Source organism: Cygnus atratus, chromosome 5, assembly GCF_013377495.2.
Source record: "Cygnus atratus isolate AKBS03 ecotype Queensland, Australia chromosome 5, CAtr_DNAZoo_HiC_assembly, whole genome shotgun sequence".
Classification (NCBI taxonomy): Eukaryota; Metazoa; Chordata; class Aves; order Anseriformes; family Anatidae; genus Cygnus; species Cygnus atratus.
Window position 1 is genome coordinate 58,634,257 of NC_066366.1, and position 20,332 is coordinate 58,654,588.

Below are 20,332 nucleotides of genomic sequence, written 5' to 3' on the forward strand. Positions count from 1 at the left end.
AAAAGCAAAATTTCTCTGTCACAAAACTGTTTCTACATAAGCAAAGATTTTAAGGCTTCATCTGCACATATATCCTAGGGAGAAAGTCTGCTGTATCTTGTACTGTTGGTTCCCTAAGGGGAAAAAAATCTGCTTGGAGCAGGTCCTTCGGGGGATTTGAAGCTCCCTGGAGGAATGTGTCCCTGAGCCAACAGCGTCAGGTGCAGCTGATCCCAGTAAAGCCCGGGGCTTGTGAGGGGCTGGGTTGGTTGACAAGGGTGGAAGGATTTCAGGATAGAAGCCAAGAGCAGGCAGGCTGCAGGCTGACAGCACTGTATACTTCAGAGGAGTATACTGATGCTGTACCTAAAAGCAAACCCTAGAGAGCAAAGCTGGCTGGTGTAGCTTGCAAAGTCCTGCTGCGTGGTCTCGGCAAGTCACAAGTGTGAAACATGGTCAGTACATAGGACATTTCTACATGAAACATCAGCAACAGTCCCAGCAACTTTGATTTCTGAGACATGGTATAAAAATTTTTCAGTCCTAGTGAAAGAGGCTGTGAGTCAAGGTATTGCCTCCCAGGGTTTGTTTCTAACCCTGTGGATATTTTTGGGAATTGCCAGGTGCCCTTCTGAAGTTTCCAGTTTAGGTTTAGGTCTGGTGGGACCAGAGGCACTAGCTGGTGTCTGAGCCTACACAGAGGGTACAGTGATGGATAGTTAAAAATGAAACTTGCTGATACCAAATAGCATAGAGATTTTGCATCATCTGTTAAATACCAGAAATTAATTTGATTTTCACTTCCACCCCACCACTGGAAGACAGTTACATCTAAACCTTCAGCCCACAGCAGTCTTGGTGGGCAGGCCCTGTGTAATTCATGCAGAACCAAGGTGGGAGGATGATCATTTCCACTCTCTGTAGGCTGACAAACAAAAAGCTTTGGATGGCTTTAATGGGCCCTGATGAGACACAAGAACAGCATCAATTTCAGCTGTGTCTGAGTGCTTCAGCACAGACACAACACTGAATTGATGGCAAAAGTGTGTGGCAGCAGTTACTGCCAGGAGAGTTGTTCTGGGAGGAAACACACAAAAATCATTTAACTCCCTCCCTTACTGCTCTAAGTTAATTTGGACATGCTATATTCCCAGCACAATTATAAATTTAAAAATAAGCCCAGCCAGGGCTTTAGCTGGAGAAGGACCGCATTAGTGCCACACAAAAGGCTGGAGTGTAGTTTACAAAAAGCTGCTTTTTAAATCGTATGCCTACAATCTATTCTTTCTGGAACAAAATATGGTACTTCCAGCCTACAATATGAAGTGAGTCATAATATTGCCATTCTGCTCCCAGCATAATTGGAGCATACCTATGGTATGAAGTGGGAGAAATATTTGGCCAAGAAGAAAGCTCCAGAATTTTATGTACTGTCAAGACATGCTTAATAAATAGAGAGTGTTATTTTCATATTGCGTAATTCAGACTTTGCTCATTCTGGGGTTGTTTCAACAAAACATGTAAGTGCGTGCTTATCTTTAATTAGTGTTTAAGCCAAGATGACTGTTAACATACTTATGGGAAGACCCTAGGGGTCAGGCTTCCTGATGTATATGGAGGCAAACATATGCTTGCACCTGCATGGGGGCTGAATGAAGTCTCGCAGGTAGGTGCAGAGAGTGGGTGTTAGTGGCAGAAAGCACATATGCATGCCATGGTCTGTGGTCCTTCATCCTGTGCTTGTGCTGTTTCCCTAAGGACAGACTTCAGTGGTCTCTGAGATCAGTCATGTGAGCACAGAGTCAGCTGGGAAGACTTTGGAGCAGGATATTAATTCTCATTGTGACGATGTTCTCCAGAATGACAACAGGCACGTTGCCTTCAGCAGACCAGATTTCATTCCCTGTGTGTGAACAGATTCCGAGAGGAATGATCATGTTGTCTATGGCCAACTGTGAAACGTTTTGGCAAAGGAACCAGGGCTTGAACTTGAACTCCTTCAGGTGAAAAGCAAACGCAGGAGCAAGCTGTGTGCATATGATATGGCAAGTGAGGCAGCTTGTGGGGTAAGGTTTGGTCCATGACACCGACGATTTGGCCTTGATTCCTGCCCTGCAGCTGTGTGACTTTCTTGACATCAGTTTGAGTTTTGACCAAACAGCCCAGAAAAGTCTCTTGCTCTTGGTGATGAGAGCTCACAGAATCATAGCACCAGTGAACATTTGAACCCTCCAGAGTGTGAAGTAATAATGGCCAGCTGGTGCCATCTCAGTTGGGAAAGCAGTTAGCAAACGGCTAAGATATGACAATTAAATCTGGTTTATACCACACCAGAGAGGACTGGTTTGGATTGGCTTTCAGAGGATTTCAGAACAAAGGAGTTTCTCAAAATCTCTGCCTCTTCTGAACAGCAACATTCCTTTGTACCAGCAGGATCTTTGGACTTCGAGTTTGGGAACAGATTCTGGAAAACAGACGGGGATCCACTGCTGAGATCCTCTGGTCAAACCAAGGTGACAAAACTGACAGAAAAAATGTACGTCCTCTTGTAATCACAGGAAAACACTGCAGGCAAGTTAATTTGATTCCATTCATCATTTCATCATCATAAGCTTACAATTCCCTGTGTAATTCTTTAACAAGGTGAAACAATAGTTTTCAGAGAGTAGTCTCAGGGCTGTATCCTTCTGAACAGCCTGCCAGCTTGTGTGGCCATGTCTGCCTTGTCCTCTGGGTTTGCTCACCTCCAAGAACCTGTTTCCTTACCTGAGGGTATGTGGATGATGGCAAACTGCAGCAACAGTGAGTTTGTTCTAGCAAATTTGCTTTCCTTCATATAAACATTTTTCTCTGGATTTTATTTCCGCCCCTGTTCCTTTGGATGTATTGATCTCCGTAGGCTTGCGTCTTCCTACTTTAAGATCTGTTTTCTTTTAAAGCCAGCTACGTGTCTGGGAAATATACACTCTGGTGTTCCGAGAGGGCAGAGGGAGGTATTTCTAGAAATAGCAAGATGACAAACAAATAGAGAGAAATTCTGGTCTTGGCTACCTTACTGTAAACTCAGCCCATGGATCTTTTTCAGAACTGAGGTTTCCCATCTGTCAATGGATGGCTATAAGTCCCAGCAGATGTTGAAGAGACATCTGGAGTGTATCCCTTGCACTCCCAGTGTCAGTGAGCATCACCCAGTTGCAATATACTTTTGCTGACCTAGGGGAATTTGTGGTCTTCCCTCCAAACAAATGGGTGATTGCAAAAATTGTGGTATGTCTGACATCCTCTCCTACAGTTACTAAGAGTCTCTGATACCGAGACTCTGGCTTAGCACTTGTCTTTCCATAGCCAAATTTAATGAGCATCTAAATTAGCCATTTTATAAACTAATGGGGTGGGCACTGAGGAATGGGCTCTCTGCCATGCTGCGACAAGACCATTAGCAACGGGGAAATTGGGAACCTTCAGCATGCAGGAAGCTGAATGAGTGGATTTGAACCTCTTTGGAATGAAAATGAGGGCAGGGGATTTTCCAAGGAACTCAATGTATTTTTCAAAACTCGTCAATTGAATTTGAACAGGCTCTCCAGCTGCCTTCAAAATCTTCAACCTCAGTTTTGAAGGTGAGAAAGAGGAAATTTTCCATCCTCCTACGTCTGGTCACAGCCCAAGGTGCCCAGTCAAGGGGGGAAAGTCTTCCAGCCAGCCACATTTTTCTGAAACAACTCAATTGTACAGAGTGAAAGCCAAGGCCCAGCTTTGTTCTGGGCTTTGCATGTGTTTTCAAGTCAGTGTTTATTTTGCCTGATCTGCCCTGACTCTCTGGTTCCTGTTAGTGTTCTCTCCTATTGTTGCTGGTGAACTCTGGCCCTTACCGGGATTTATGGTGGAGTTGCCTTTGTCTGAGGAGGTACAGGGGAGCTTTTCCAATACTGGAGTGCCAGGACAAAAGCAAGGGCAGAACGTTTTTGCTTTTCCATCCCATTCTACCCCTTTTATCTCCTGCTTCCTCTCCTCTGGGCTGTTTTTCATCAGCAGCTGCCCTGCCTCTTGTGGTTGCTCTTTGCCCCCTGTCCCTTGTAGAGGCATGGAGCTGCCAAGCCTCTGCCCTGTGCCAAGATGCCATATATGTTCCTCTGCTGGCCAACCTCTTTCACATCTGTACATACTATTAAAAAAGGTGGAGGGCAATAAATCTCATTTGCAACCTCCTATAACTAACAGGGGTTGCATCCCTGAGATGGTGAATGGCTTTAGGACTTGTCTTTGTTTAGCAACATGCATCTGTGCAAATGATTTGGAAGAAAATTCCCTAAAGCAGAAACTACAGACACTTCTCTAACTGTTTCTGTAAATTAATATAGCAAAGAAAGTAAGTCAGGAAAAAAAAAAATCCCCAAATATGGCTTCTTTGTAATCTGGTAAGTCTTTGACAAAAATAATTTTTCACCATTATTAATACATGAGCATTTCCTTCCGTCTCCTGAAAATAAATAAGGTGAAAATTTATACTTGTTCCTGAAAAATTATCTGTTGTGTGTCAGAAATCCCTTCATTCTAATTTCCGTGGAGCTTAGTAGTTTGCACAGAAATGCATTAAGGAAATTATCTGCTTTTTTCACTTATTTTATCGATCTGCTTATTGGCCTTCTATTACATGCGACACATTTGTTCACTTCAAGGGTTTCCTGGCTTAGATTTGCTTTGACCCAGCTCTGTGAGTCTGCCCAAGCCAGATGAATCCAGCAGTTTGTGTGAGCATAGCTAACTTTGAAAACGATTGCTTAAGAATCTATTATTTCCTCTGTATTCAATATCAAAATGTGTTTACTACAGTTTCGTCATACTGAAGATCATCAGACAAAAAGCTGTGTATTACGGCAATAGGCATAAATATTTACAACTAACAGAGCCTATCTAATTTTAGACACCTACACCCTCCACACCCACTGGGAAATGAAACCAGGCTCTTCCAGGATATGCTCCCAGCTCTCCTCAAGAAGCAGATGCATTAGGCACTGTCGGTAGTGCCTTCTCATTGCCTCTGATGGCTCTGTTTCTACTCTTGCCTGGCAGCTGACAGCTGGAGGATGTTAAAAGGGTACGATAGCTGAAATTTAGTGGTCTTCAGACACCCAAAATGAACTTCTTTAGGTCAGATGTAATTCATTGTAAGAAACAGGATTTTGAGCCCTCCGCTGAGAAGCTCCTGGGAAGGACAAGGCACTTGAGCTTCTGGTTGATGGAGTGAATCCTTTCTATTGAATAGCAGTGGCTTTGTTTGTTAACATGAGAGGTAATAGAAATGCAGTTATATGGGGAGATCCAGAAAGTAGCCCTACAGTAAGAGAACTCGGAAGTTGGAATATAGGTTGTATTTCAAGCTCAGACAAATTGTACTCAGCCCAATTTCCTTGACTATGGTGGTGTTCTTCCTAGTTTATTCAGGCATAAGCTCCAAATCAGGTCCTGTATTTCCTGCATAATCTATAAGCAGTGTCACTAGAACGTGGCTACAGACATTTCCCCCCACATCCACTAGGCATCACCGCTGAGGTCCTTGACCCAGTGTCACAAGCTCTGGGTACCACTCACAGTAGCAAGATATGAAGGAAGATGTGCTTTGAAAACCTTTGAAAGCACTTAGACTAACTTGCTTCTTCTGGAAATCAAACCTATGTGGTCTTATTAATTAGAATGTAGATTTATTAGACAGTAATGTGATGACAAAATTCATTGAAGGAGAAGAGAAAAAAAATCTTTAGGGAGCATATACTAGAAAGATTAAAGACACTGTGAGAGAAAAACAGTTCTGTTTTCTCTTTTCCAGAGCACTTGCCTTGTGCTGTCATTATGTTTGCCAAGTCTTGCAAGGATTGCCAACCTCTCCCTGCAGCCATCGCATCTCTTTATATTGAGAGAGGATAAAACCACACCTGAGCTCACACTATTTCAGGCATTTTCCTTGGAAATTTTTGTCTCTGTTGCACAAACATTTCATTTAGAGGAAGTGGGTGGAAATCTGCCTTTGGATAATAATGGTTGTGATACAATAACTGTAAAATGGATAATAACAGTAACCGACTAGTACTGGCCAGGGGGCTGATAATTCAACTTTGCGGCAACTTCTGAGGTTTTACTATTTGTTTTCATTTTACAGTGGAATGAAAACAAAACCTTCACGTATTATGTTTTCAATTTAGGTCTTTCTTGCTGCACTGTCAGAAATAACTAGAGTGCCCTGGTCCTCAAGAATTTGTCCTTCCAAGTATTTAAAAAATGCTTCAACTTCCATGAATCAGCATTTTTCCTGGTGGGATAGTTCATCGAAAATGCTCTGGCCAGAACTTTTGCTAACCCTAAAAGTTCAAAATCATGTCTAATGCCCCAAAACATAGTTGTTACAAATAACTTGTTTTATGGTTTATAGATTGTTTCTGGATTGTCTTCTCTTAAGTATACCTTTTCCCTCTGTCCTCTAAGGATGTACATCCATTTCCCACCCTCCTCCACTTCTTTTCTCCCATTTTCTTGGGCTTTTCTTGTTTCTCATGCAGCTTCTGGGCTCTTTTGACCTTTCCTAGGTTACACACAAGAAGCTATGCTGAGATACTGTTTTTATGGTACGCTGTGGCAGGGACTTGCCAGGAAAGAGGTCTGGACGGTCTCTGCAACAGATAGTGGTCACTGCAGGGTGGTCCCACTACCTTCCTGCAAATCCCTGTCTGGCTGCTCTTTGGTTTTCATTCTTCTCAGATGGCATTTTCCATCAGGCAGAGCTGACATCCGTGAGAAGGCAGAAACATCTGCTGTTATGCCCTGGCCGGCTGCCGCCCTCACCAGCTCGGCAGTGCTTGAGGAAATCCGAAGAGCCACACGGTAATAATTATCACTAAGTGCTTGTGGGGCAGCCGCTATGTGTGCAATGTCTGTGGTTTGGGTTTGGACCCAGCTGGCTCAGGGATGGCTCTGCAGGACCTATACCTAGTTCTGGCCAGCCCCATGCTCTGTGCTGCGCCTAGGCATGCTTTGGAAAAACAAATTGTCTTTCTTCTTTTCTAACACTTCAGGTGGGAAAAAAAAAGCAGAGTGGAAAATAAATATCCAGGAAAGAAAATGCATCCATTCATTCTGAAAGATGGAGGGAACAGCAGAAAGGGGATCAAGAGCTGGAATGACTTCATGTGATGAAAGGTGAAAGGTGGTTCTCCAGTCTTTGTATGAATTGTCACCATGAAATAGTGTGAATGTTATCACCCAGGGACAAGGTTCCCCTGTGTCCTCAGGAATTTCCACCCTGTTAGGCCTAGTCTCAAAACACCGTTTTCCTTGCAAAATTCTCACAAGAGTTGTTCTTTAATGTCTCGTGTTCGTATATTTAAATAGAGAACAGGGGGAGGGAAACCCAGTTGGGAGCACCATATGGAGACAACACAAGTTATTCCTGTTCTACCATTTTCTCGGCATAGATTTCCTCTGTCAAACAATACTTCAGATTCAGGACCTCGTTCTGCATTCACGCTCCCCATTGCTTCTTACTTCCTTGGGAGCACTGGGAGGGACTTATGGTATTGCTACAAGCAGCTCTTTACAGGAAAAGAAATTAATTGGGCAATATGCTTCAAATAATAGAAGAATGAATTATTTCAACATTTTAGCAGTTTCCCCGGAGGGAGAATAGAGGGAGGAAAATGCACTTAACACTCTAAAATATTAAAATAACAAGAACCACAACAACCTCACCCCTCTGGACTTCAACCAAACTGAATGATTTAGGTAAATTCTCAGCAGATCTCCAAGTGGTACACCATCAGAGAATATTTCTATGCATGGCAAGGGAAATTCTCTATATTAATGATATAATGAACTGCATCAGCTAATCTGGAGTTCTTCAGTAAGGCCTGGTTTCTGGCAGAGTAGCTGAATATTTTTCGAAATATGAACTCCCCCTTTAATATCAAGTTTGATCCTGTTTTCATGGATGATATTAGTGGAAAATTGCTTTCTTGAAGCTGTATTTCATATATATATTTAATGAGAGATGTTACTCCCTTGTACTCCTGGAATAGGCTTAAGATATTCACAGCAGTAACTAAAAGGCAATGAGATGAAGGGAATTGTACTTGATTTTTGAGATTTACAGGTTGCACACAGAACAAAGCAAAGCAACACTCTTTCTGCAAGTTTAAATACAGTATACAAATACCCTCCTCGATTTTGTTCATGCTCTCACTGAAAATTTTAATGGCAAATTTGCAGAGAACAAAAAGCAGACTAAACTGAAAAAAAAATACAGACAATTCTATGGCATCCTTTGTGTTTTGATATAATGGTAAAGGTATACATGTAGTTCTAGCTAACTAAAAATAAAGATGCGATTACAGAATACCTATCTGTGTAGGCAGATCCTGAACCCTCATTGAAGTTTGTGTGCCCATAAGGAGCAATTTGGGAGCGGGATCATAGAACTGACCCTGTCAATAGCTGTGCTGTTGTCCGACTTGAATGGACAACATGAAGCCCTTGGGTTCTTCTTTCCCTACTTCTGCAAGCCATTGCTTGAACTGTATAGAAAAAAATAGACAGTCTCAGGAGGCATATTTCAGTGTAAAGAGTTTGTTCCAGGGCTGAGTTTCCCCAGCGGAAACACGTCACCTTTTAAATGAAAAATCAGGTCTCTGCATTTCTGCTGCTTGTTGCCATTGCAGTGGTGCTGCTCACGGAATGGGTCTCAAGCAATCGGGCCCCAGAGTTAGAAAAGGACCTTGACTCTACACCTAGTTATTGGAGGAAAACACACGGAGGTAAGCCAGCCAGTCCTGAACCAGAGCAGGGGAGGCTGCTCAGAAATAGAGAGCGTCCGAGATGGGAAGGGTCTGGCCTTTGAGGACGGAGCTGCTCACAGCAGCTGGATGGCTGCCCGCTCTGGAACTGGAGCATGGGACAGTTTATGAACTTAAAGCACATTTTCCAACCTTATGGGATTTTCCTTATGATCTGTTCTCAGCAAAGCAGCGTTATTATTGTAAATAGATGCTCTTTTTGTCCCGTCTCCCAGGGGATAAAAATTCATGTTATGTTTGAAAATGTATGTTTTTCCCACTCGTTGCTGAAGCAGTTCCTTTCCACAAGGTCTGCAGAAAGCCGAGCATTAGCAGATACTGTTAATATCATTACTTCAAAGTTCTAGCTGAATGTCTTTGCCAGAGAGTCTTTAATAAAAGACGTGGCCTCCGTCCCCTCAGATTTGCAGGGGTTGGAAACGAGTTTCAGTGAGTCATCTCAGGCGTCCTCCTGCATTGTGGCAGGACCTTTCTGTCCAGCCCCTCTGCTCTTAACTCTTTCAGATGCCTGACTGCTGGTTCCTGTGCTCATCGCTGGGACTGTTGTTTCCACGATACACTTATGTACTGCCCTGAACCAGGAGCGAGGATCCAGCACTGCGGTGCTGTTCCCACTCCTGCTCCCAAGCCATCACCCTCTTGCTTGTGCCACTATGTTTGGGAATATTTTTACAGCTGCCTCCCTCCTTCCTTTGGGAGGTTTTTCAGCTCTTTTTTTCCCCAGTGCTTCTCCTGTTGGTGAATGAGTTTTCCAGGCTTCTCTTCCCTTGAGGCTGGTTGGCATGTTGTATATTTACGGAGTGTGCCAGCTCCCGAGGCAGAAAGGCAACCCTGGGGCAACTCAATTTTTGGTGTGCTGGACCTACCCTAAGTTTGGGGAACTGTGCCAGCTGTCACATGGTCCTCATGCCTTCTTCTTTCCTGGGATCAACACTTCGTGGCTTCAGGGACTAGCCGAGGGCACCACTCCCCAGCAAGAGCCACGGGTTGCAGATGGTTGCTGTTCCCCCAGCACCCTTCCAAGCCATCTTGAATACTCATATAATGACTCTCTTTGCCTTTAGTGATGTCTCTTTAAGAAGAGGTTATTGGTTTTGATCATAAATCTATGAGTATGTATGCAGCAGAGCAAGTATTCAGGAAAAGCCATCACTGCATAATGAGATCTGCATCCATCTCAGCCAAAGGTGATAGCAGCCACAGAGTTGGACTGTGCCATCAGGTCCTCCTTCATGCTATGCTCACCTGGCTGTGTCTCTGGGACTGCTGAGCCATGATGGATGGTGCTTGGGATTGCAATGAGGTGTAATGATTCATTCTCAGCTTTGGGAGAGCTTTCCTGTCCACCTGGGCACATGGGAAAGTCATTGGCTGTTTAACAGCACTTGAGCATTTTAGCACATGGACAAGTTGCACATGAGGTCTAATCCCTGCATTCAGCTGAGGCTGCTGATAGCATGGCTTGTCTTGGGTGAAAGACTTCTGCATTTGACTAATGTTTGGCAATAAATAGGGTAAATTCACCTTTTTAAATTATTTTTTAAGGTTTTATTTATTAGAAATTATTTCAAAACACATTTTCCAAGATATTATGTGGGGAAAAAAAGGAGAGGTGAATACCCCATCACACATCCAGTCTAGTGTTCACCCTGATCTCAGTGGTTCTTGGACAAAACCTGAGGTGACAATTTACAAAGCTTTCATTCCTCCGTATCTTACTCCTTGACTGGAAAAGACTCATAGCTTGAGATACAAGAACATTATATCTGACAGGAGACTGGTGAGTGAGTGAATGATCACCCTTAAAAGAAGACTAGAAATACAGTAACTTGGATTTTTTTCATTGCAAAGATAAATAATAATTTGACAGGAGATGTCATTATTGTTTAATGACTTTGTCTGAACAGAACAATTGAAGGAAATATGTTTGCTCTTCCTCATCCCTTGCCATTTCCATGATGTCATTAGGTTTGGCCCTAACAATTGGAAAGTTAGAACATAGGAAAGGCACTACCTGTAGGGTGAAATGTACACAATGATGCACGGTAGCAATGATTTGTATCATTAGCACAGAGATCTGTATCAAGGTTTATCAAGAGAACAGATAATGAAAAGGAAGCTTTGGTAAAGGCATTGCATGGACTTACTAAGAAGCTAAGCCATTGTAACTGCGACTCGTTTAGTCGCACACTTGCACATCCTGCAGAAATGAAGAAGTTTGTACTTGTCTAGGAACTTTGTATAGGTGTTCTTGCTAAGTTTTTTGTTTGTTTGCATGTTTTTTCCTTCATGTGGAGCATCTGCTGTTGAAAAGCATCTGCCTGGTTGTCAGTGTGTGCCTGGTATGGCACCACCTGCACGTGGTTTTGATCCCTGTGGAGGATGGCTGGCCACATGTACTGAGTAAATTATTACTTTTAAGAGAGTGGATGTGATTTTTAGTTTAGTTTAGTGGATGTGTTTTTTTAGTTTAGCTGTAGAGTCCTCCTTCAAGAGCCAGGGTCCACAGTTTCAGACTTGGTTTTCTCAGCTTATGTTACCTCCTGCAATGTTTCACCCTTAATAAGGGGAGGAAAAGACTAAGACTGTCTTCCAGTGGTGGAGAAAAGTGTCACTTTTTCATCACTCCCACTGTTAAATCTTTTTCTGCTCCAGACAACCCCCTCCATGTCTCCTCTCAGCAGTCCATTGCTGCATTCACAAAATTTCAAAATCTGTTTGCCCATCTGTATATCAGAAGAATCATTCCAAAAAGTCCCTAATGTAGCACTGAGCAGCGTAAGATAATTTGCCTTTCATCAGACCACATTTGGGTCTTATCCTGACCTCTAACAGAGGATGGTGTCAGCTCACATTTATTACCTCTTACAGAAGTCTTATTTTTCAAGCAGCTAATGATAGCACTCAATCTCCCTGATATCAGGTCCAAACTCCCTTTTTGGAAACCTTATTAGAATTTCCCCTCTGTAGCTTTCATGTGGTGATAAATTCCTTGGGTTAGTCACATGCCATAAAAATAAGTATTTCTTTTTATGCCGTTTGACTCTCTCATCTTTCCAATGCATTTCCAACCGTGGCTGCCCCTAGAAAAGCTATCATTCTACCTCTGAACCGTCAAGACACTCAAATGGTCTAACTTACTCCCCTCTTAGTATTCTTTGTGTTTCCTATTGCCCTTGAAACACCACAGATCTAATAAGAAATGGTAGACAGAGGGGTTTAGGCGGAATTTGGGCTGGATAAATCTGGATAAAGTAACATGGCTGCTTCATCTACTTCTCTAATTCCTGGCACTATCCTTCCTGACGTGCGTTATAGTTTGTTTATTTTCTATGTTTAGCATTTTGACTAAATGTAATTTGCTCCTGGGCTGTGAGTTCAGTCTGGGGTGATAAACAAGATGCGCGTGGGTACGGGAGGGATGGGCACGGAGCTCTTTTGTGTCTCTCGTAGCATAAAGCTTTTGCCTGCGTAAAATCAAGACATTAATAGCAATAGCACAAAGAGAAGCTGTATGGCAGAGGCAGAGGCTAAGGTAGGAAGCAGCTCAAGTGCTGCACACTCCTACCCAGCCACAGCTGCGTTTCAGTAGTGCCAGGGGACAATGGGAACATCGCCACTCTGTCACTGCTGCAGAAACGATCTGCCCTCAATAAATAGTACCACAGAGCATGCACACACCTCTGTCTGCATGGGCTTCAAGTGGCCTGTGCACCCTCAGGACAATACAGGGATGTGTGTGAGGAAGAGAGATATGAGCGATAGTCATCTCAGCTCTTCACATGCTGTAAAACACCTTCAGGAGGAAAAAGTCTTAAGACGCTTGAGTGTATACGCAGGGCCTGTTTCATTTGAATGTGCAATAACCATGGTCATTCAGGTAAAAAGCACCTCTTGGGTATATAAAGACTGTCTAGGCTTCCTGGATGTGAAAAAAACATGACGATTATTGGATCTCCTCTAGCTTATGTGACACAGGACAGAGAATTAAACCTTCTGTGGGGAGCCTAAGTGTAAGTGGTTTTAATTTATCTTCCTAAAAAGGCAGCCAGGAAAACCTTTGATTGCACTGGTGGCTTTCTGTTGTGTCGAATCTTGAATGTGTTATTGAGACCTTTGTTTTACTGTGGATGATACAGTGAAGATTGGCAGAGAAGTCCTTTTAGCTACTGAGAGGCAAAATGGACGTATCTGTTCTGTGGCTGTTAGTCTGAAAAGCCAGATCTTAAAAGAGAGTCAGTGCTTTCCTGTCTCTGATAATGTTCAAGTCTGTTTGATAAAAACTGGATGAACATTAAAAGCAAAAAAAACACTGCAAACATCCATGCAAATAAACATCACAGCTCGCTCTCAGTGCTATTTATAGCTGTTTCAGTTTAATGACCCCAAACATCACATGAAACATCTAATGTGCTACCAAGACTGTTTATAACAGACAACTGTCTCAAGAACATGGTAGTGTGAAGACTCCCACGGCAGCACCCGTGCAGAAATTGCAAATCTCCTTGGGTAGCCTCATCCTGTCTACTAATCCTGTTTAGTAAAGATTCGACAGGGGAAAAAAGTAATGGGATGGGGTTTAGGTCATTGCTCACACACCCTGACAGACAAAGACAGGTTGAAACCAGTGTGCCCATGTAAAGCATCAGCAATCAATAATAACTCGCACATCCAAAGCATGGACAGATGTGCTGTTGTGCCTACAGCTGGAGCAGTTTGGGGTGTTCCAGCACCCATCTGGTTTCTGCTCTGTCTCAGCTGCTGGTTCCTCCCCCGTGGGGAGAGGCTGCACGGCAAGGCTGCTCACGGTGCCAGGGTGGTCCCAGTTTCCCTTGGGTGCTGCTGCCTGCACCAGAACTGAAGGTGCCTGCTTACAGCCCACTGCAAGCCACTCTCTTTCACGGGAGGACAGGATTTGTGTCAGTGCTGTGGCATGTGGGCAGCATATAATGGTTTTATGGATTTGCATAGGCACATGCTGACTCTTCTGGGCAAGAGTGATAGTACTGCTCCTATGCTAGTAAAAATGCTGGAGCAAAACTCTCTCCCTTGCCATGTGCCTTTGCTGGACAGCAAGGGTGGGTTCTCTGCTCTGCAACACCAGAGAGAGCTTCAGCCCCCTTCAGTGCTCAGTCAGCCCCACTAGTTTGAAGAGTGCACACTAAAGTACAAAGAGCCTGTCTCCTAACAGTAATTAATAGTTGTTTTCTTCTATATTGCTTTTAATTTACGGAGCTTCAGTCATGGCTGAACTATTCTGTATGCTATTCATTAGCTGATCACATGCCACTGCTAATTTTTTCAAATGGATTCACTATTTATAAATGTTCGTTGGTTTGTGCCGACACATGAGGGAAGGAGGGACATATTTATGCCATCTACTTCAAGTCTCCAGTGCAGATGTTTGCAGCTCTCCTTCAGAGGGGCTGACCTCTCTCTCGTTCACTGGAGTTACACCTTTGGTTCCTAAAGCTATTTGTCTGGCATTCACCTGTGTGCAGTCCCTAAACTAGATGGTTTGAGACGTCCTGCCTTCTTCTCCTTAGACTAACCATCAAGTGAGTCCATTCACTTTTGGTTGCAGAGTGGGCTGAGTTAGGCACATGGGTTGGTACAGCTCCCCAGTCAACTGAGGGTTTGCATATAGAAAAACGAATGCACTTTTGAGTATAAATTTTGGGGTGAATACATTTCATGCTAAAAATTGCTGGCTTTTTAAAGTTCATGAGTATCAAACAAGATGCTCAGTGGCTGCCTAAGTAAAAAAGATGACACATCTCCCCTCTGCCTTCCACAGAATGACCCTGTTCATTTTGGCACTATCAAACCAGCTCGGCTAGTAATTGATTGATTTTTTGCTACAACCTCAGCCCTAATTAAACATTTATAATTTCATATAGTTAGACACAATACAAGTCACCCTGGCTGAGAGACCTTTGCTCACGGAAAAACGGTGTTTGATGTTGGAAAGACAGAATGGAAGCATGTTAAAGCATCTACTCACTATCCAAACAGTCCCTATTGTTACAGCTATGGCCAGTAATATCCTGTTTGTCACTGGGATTGCACTTTGGTTCGCCTGCCCTAGAAACAGCCATTTACCTTGTGGCTAAACCCTTTCGGTGTGGGACTTGGATTTTCACCAAAGGTAAGGAAACCTAACTCAGGGTTCTGGCCTCCAGCAAAACCTCTTCAAAATGCCTCGAGAAATAAACAGAATCATAAACTTCCCCGCATCCAACAAAAGAGCCCAGTTTCATATCCAAATAACAAGTTCGCCTTCCCCATCTGTCTGGCATTACCTCTGACCCTGCTCTATATCCATCACATCCCAGCCCTGGCAACGGGCCCTGAACAAATTCATTTTTGTGGACTGTGGGTGAAATCTGTGGCAGAATATTAGTGGTGTGGAGTTAATAATTGGTTTGGACTTTTGTACAGTGCAGCTGCATACATGGTGAAACGCCAACAGCCTTTCGTCCCAGGCAGTGCCGTATCCAAGCCCTGTGAGCTGTCTGCAGGAAGCCTGTTCCTTCCCTGGGTGAAAAATCCACGCATTGCCTTTGATTTTCTTAGAGGCAGGGCGAGTCCAGATTTTATAAAGTGGCTTCAAGCCTTCTCATGTGCAAGGCTAAGTGCCATACAGACATAATACCAGTTGGAGGTCAGCCCTTTGAAACGCCAGTTGCTTCTTCAGGGACACCTTGTTGGTGTGCTTATCTGCTTTGTGCTCTTGAAAAGCTGCCCCAGGTCTGTGGCTGACAAGATGCAACAGAGCAGGGCAAGTAGATGCAGCTGGTGCTGTGGGGCGGTGAACGGTTAACGCCTTGGCCATGACAGCGGTGCATCTGGAGCTCTTCCCAATTCTGGGCTGGATAGCATCACTGTCTCCCCCGAGTCGCTGGAGTCGCGGCGGTGAGAAACTGCTCTGAGATCACAATTGGAATCCTCAGTTTTTAATGCCTCCCCCCCCACCACCACTACTTTTTCCATTAGAAAGAAGGAAATTTGTAAATGCTGTGGGACTCACAACCAGGCTGTGACCCGGTGAGGCAAGACGAAGCACTTGCTAACACACCACTGCTGCTAATAATGCCTGGGTGAAAAACCTTCAATGGAAAGTGCAGCTTTGCAAAAAAAAATGCTGCAATTAATTGCCTATGAGCATTTTCAACACAGACCAGCTGAAATTGGTTTCATCTTGTTTGAGTAGGTCAAAATGGTTGGTTTTGACAGGGGCAAGGGCAGGGGCAGGGGCAGACAAAGCCATGTGGCAAGGTAAATTTCAATGTGATTTTCCAGAGCTTCAACCACCCTCCAGGATCTACCCACACACAAAATCTTTCTGCGTGCCATGGTGGTAGTGCCATGCCCATGTTACCACCATGCCACCTCTCCTTGTGGCCATGGGCTGCCACGTCGGAGGGGTAGAAGGTCCATTGCCACAGAGTATCCTAAAAGCTGTGAGCTTAGAGGTAAGTCTGAGCCCAAGTGAGCTCTTTCCTCTCAGTATACACAGTATATTAAAGTATTTTAATGGGTTATGTTATATTTTATGCCACATAATGTCTTTATGTTATATGAGTGAGGGTTTTTTTTTCTGGCACTCTGCTCCAGAAGCCTATTCTATTCCTATTCCAATTCCTGTTGCTCAATTTTGTGTGCTGCTTTGTAGTGAGATAGATTTAATAAATAATGGGATTTCTCAAAAAAAAGAAATTCCATTTTTGACCAGTGTTAGTTTTGACCACTGGCACTGGACAAGGTTTGTCTCACAATCGCATGTTAATATACAGAGCTATTTTTTTCCCTTATCTTTCTGAACTTTGTCATCAAAAACATTCTTAGTTTGCATTTATGTGCTATAATAGTTTAGAAGGCAAACAAGAATAGCTGGAGATACTTTACAAGTCTAAATCTTCAAAGCCTGAAAAAGTAGATTGGTTTAAAAGTGCACGCCTACTGCTTTTACCTGGCACCCTAAGGAAACGAGGATTATAGAGTGACACTCTTCATCTTCCTGTCCTTCTCTCAGCCCTCCTCTCCCTCAGTGATTTTGGAGCCCACTGGCAATTTCTACCACTTTTGACAGAGAGGAGATGAATTAAGGGATGTCCCTGCAAGTGACCTGGTAGGGAAGAGCCTGATGCCTCACCAAGTGCCAGCCTGAGTGGCTGGCATCAGCACCTGGGTGTGCGCATCCCCCACGCATACACCTGTGCCCCCATGCTCACAACAAGGCCACTCAACCCACAGATCAACGTATACGTGGTCTGGTGCCAGCTAGCATTTGGGTTTCTCCATACGCAGGGCTTGGCAGAGAGCAGAGGGTGGTGGGCGCTGGAGCCAGTGTATTGCTGGACAGCAAGGCTGTAAGGGACAAGCAGACCTCAGCATATCATGGGAAAGTAAGTGGGTGCTATCACAATATAGGACATAAATCCATGCAGCCTTGCATACGATTTGTGCCTTGCAGAAGTACTTATTTACACCATAAAATATTCTTTCATATATCTTGTTTGGGTAAAGATTTTTTTTTTCTCTAAAATGGTTGTTCAGTCTAACTCGTGGTAATAATAGAGAAAAGAGAGTGTTGCTTGCATTAGAAGTGATGCTGCCCACTCTTGTGGAGGAAAAGGTCTTCACATTTCCATGGATCAGATTCTGCAGTTACACAGCTTTCTTGTTTGGCCAGTTCATCTGCTAAACCTGACACGAAGCCAGAATGAAAACAGAGATTTTCCCATTACAGAACACCAAATCTATGATAAGCCACGCCATGAAAATTCAGTTTTTAAGGAGGTGGAGAGAGAATGAGGAAAACTCCAACTGCTGCTGCAAGATAAGCAGCAGTTCTGCAGTGCTTCTAAAGTCTGTTTTCAGGGGGGATCTTAAAAAACAACAACAACCACAAGGCAAAGGAGCAGTGAGATAAGAAAAACAACAGAACCTGGGATAGGAAAATTTAAGCAGGAGTTTGAGCAACAGTTTTAGCCTGTCACACCATCTGTGTGGCAACTCTGGACACAGCTGGGTAAAGTAATTGCTACAGATAGAGGCCTGTGAATATTATGCTTAATCTGTGGGTCTGTTCTGCACAGTGATGCAGTCAACATCATCTATGATCTCCGTTATGTTCATATTTTTTTCTTACACTAAAAATTCCCTCAGTATAAAGTACTCAAACCAATCACCGCTTCTGCTTTCTCCACTGTCAAGTTATAATATTAAATTCTATTTATAGATGGAGTAAAAAAATCTCCCTGAGAGCTATATTCTGACAGCACTCAGAGATATGCTGATTTTCTCAAAGATTACTCCTTAAGTAGGACATAAATATTGTAATTCATGTAATTTATCACCAACAATGTATATTTTACGTATACATATATATGTATATAATCTTCACCATAACTGCAGCCTGCAAAGTTCAGAACTTCAGAATTGAAAAAAAAAAAACAAAAAAAAACACAAACCAAGCAGCTGAATATAACCTGACAGAGGCTGAATTATATTTGTCGTCCCCAAAACCCAGTGCATTTAATTGCGTCCCTAATGCTTCTTACTTGCTGAAAACAAACTAAAAATCGGAAGCAAACAAAAAAGTTCTATGCATAAATCCCACGTTGCCCCAATTGTATGAACTGCCATCTAAGCTCTCTGGCCACCGTCCAGGCCTGGATCACATTCCTGGATGAGAAGTAACCCGTACATCGCCCCCGAACCATCCTTGATCTTCCCTTACCTCCCACCTGGCCCTCCTGCAGCTCCCCATTAAAATTCCTTTTAAAGCCCTTCCTTACCTGCGTAGTGGTCAAACACGGTGGGCACGTACTCCTCAGGGAAGGCATCGTTGGCATAGCTCATCAGCAAACAGGTTTTCCCAACCGCACCATCCCCAACCACCACGCATTTTAACATCTTCTTGGGGTTATTGCTGCTCCCGTCAGTGCAGTTATCATCTTCTTCCTTGCAGTTCATTCTTGCTGCTGCCACCGCTGCTCTTGCTGCTCCCAGGACTTCCAAGTGCACATGAAGGAAAAATGAAGTGCGATTGTATTGACTTTTCCTGAGTTTGGAGTAGTGGTGGGGGGGGGGGGGGCGAGGAATCTCAAACTCAGGAAATCATACTAATGTTTCCAGGCTGTCACAGCCGCTTCTAACAATTACCAGAGCAGTCAAGAGAATCATCGAGGTGAATAAATTAAATATAAGGAGAGGAATATTGCGAAAATCTGTCCTTTCTTGTTCGTCCGAGTCAGGAAATCCTCATCCTGCCCCAGAGTTCTCGGTATTTATTGCGACTTAAAAAATATCAGCAGCCTGCGGCTGTGAGTCGCGTCTCCCTTCCTCCAGCCTGGCCGCAGGAATCAGGGATTCCTGTTAAATCCACTCCATTTTCCATTTCATTCCTAACATGGAGGAGAGTCTGGAGGGTTTTAATGGAGTTTTTCCTTTCTTTCTCCAGCTTGCTGTGTGTCAGGAAATCATGGGTTTCCTGCTGAATTCCATATTAGGATCAGTGGGCTTGTGAAGGGCTGCAAACAATGGGAGCTCTGTGTGTATTTGTACTTTGGAGGAACTCTGCCAGGACATGGAGAAAGAAAAACACTAGAGGTCTCTCCGCAGACCGAAGTTTTTAGGCTTCCTGCTCCATCCCGCGCTCGGGCTGGTCTCCGGGCTGACGGCACTGATTCGTACGAGGAGGATTTCGGAGAGGCGTTGGACCTCCGTGGCTGTGCCGGGTACGGCGAGGCTGGGAGCCCCGCTGCTGCCTCAGCAGTGTCAGCTCTGCTCTTCCCAGGCGTGATCCCCGCTGGTCCTGGGGTCGGTATTTTCTTACATTTGGGAAGAGAAGGCGGGGAGGTGGAAAAGCAGGCAGGAGTTATAGAGGGTAGGTAGAGTTGAATGTGAACTTGCTCTGTGTCTATAGCTCTTTAGAAAACTTGGTTTGGAATAATAAATCATTGATTTTTCAAGTTGGGCACTCAGAAAGCATCCCTTATGTTCCCCCTCATTTTCCCAAATAAGAAAAAGAGGGATTCCTTCTCCCCACCCCCCTGCCCCAGCATAGCTTTGTAAACACAGATAGAGAGCTAAAAGAGAAACAGAGTTACATGAATTAAAATGTGTGTGTATATATATATATATATATATATATATATATATAAACTCCCCATAGCATTCTGTGGAAAAACAGCTTTGAACTGTACGATCCCTTCCCCCCCATCTCAGTTTTGTTCTGGCACTTCACGTGCCTCCTGTCTTCTCTCAATTTAAATATATAACAGTCTATATGTGGGCAATGTGAAGGGCCAAACTCCCTGCTCCTTCCACAGGAAAGATCTTGCAGTTTCCAGCAGAAACGAGCCAGACATTGACATAAAGCCTAGTCCAGCGGCTCGGCACATCCTGCTGGCCGCGTTTCCCTTCCATAAGATTAAAAGGCTTTGAAAGGGGGAAACAAGCCCCTGCTGGGGCTCCATGGGGAAGCACACCAGCACTACAGGCTT

The 20,332-nt window shown here is 43.8% G+C and overlaps 1 protein-coding gene across 1 annotated transcript in view; it reads right to left on the reverse strand.

The window, feature by feature from the left end:
* RHOJ (ras homolog family member J) overlaps nt 1-19,310 on the reverse strand; it is a 55,630-nt gene extending 36,320 nt beyond the window's left edge. The window contains exon 1 of the mRNA XM_035551395.2: nt 18,623-19,310. Coding sequence (XP_035407288.1) covers nt 18,623-18,800 — 178 coding nt within the window. The 5' untranslated portion in view covers nt 18,801-19,310. The remainder of the gene's footprint in view (nt 1-18,622) is intronic.
* Between the last annotated feature and the right edge of the window lie 1,022 nt (nt 19,311-20,332).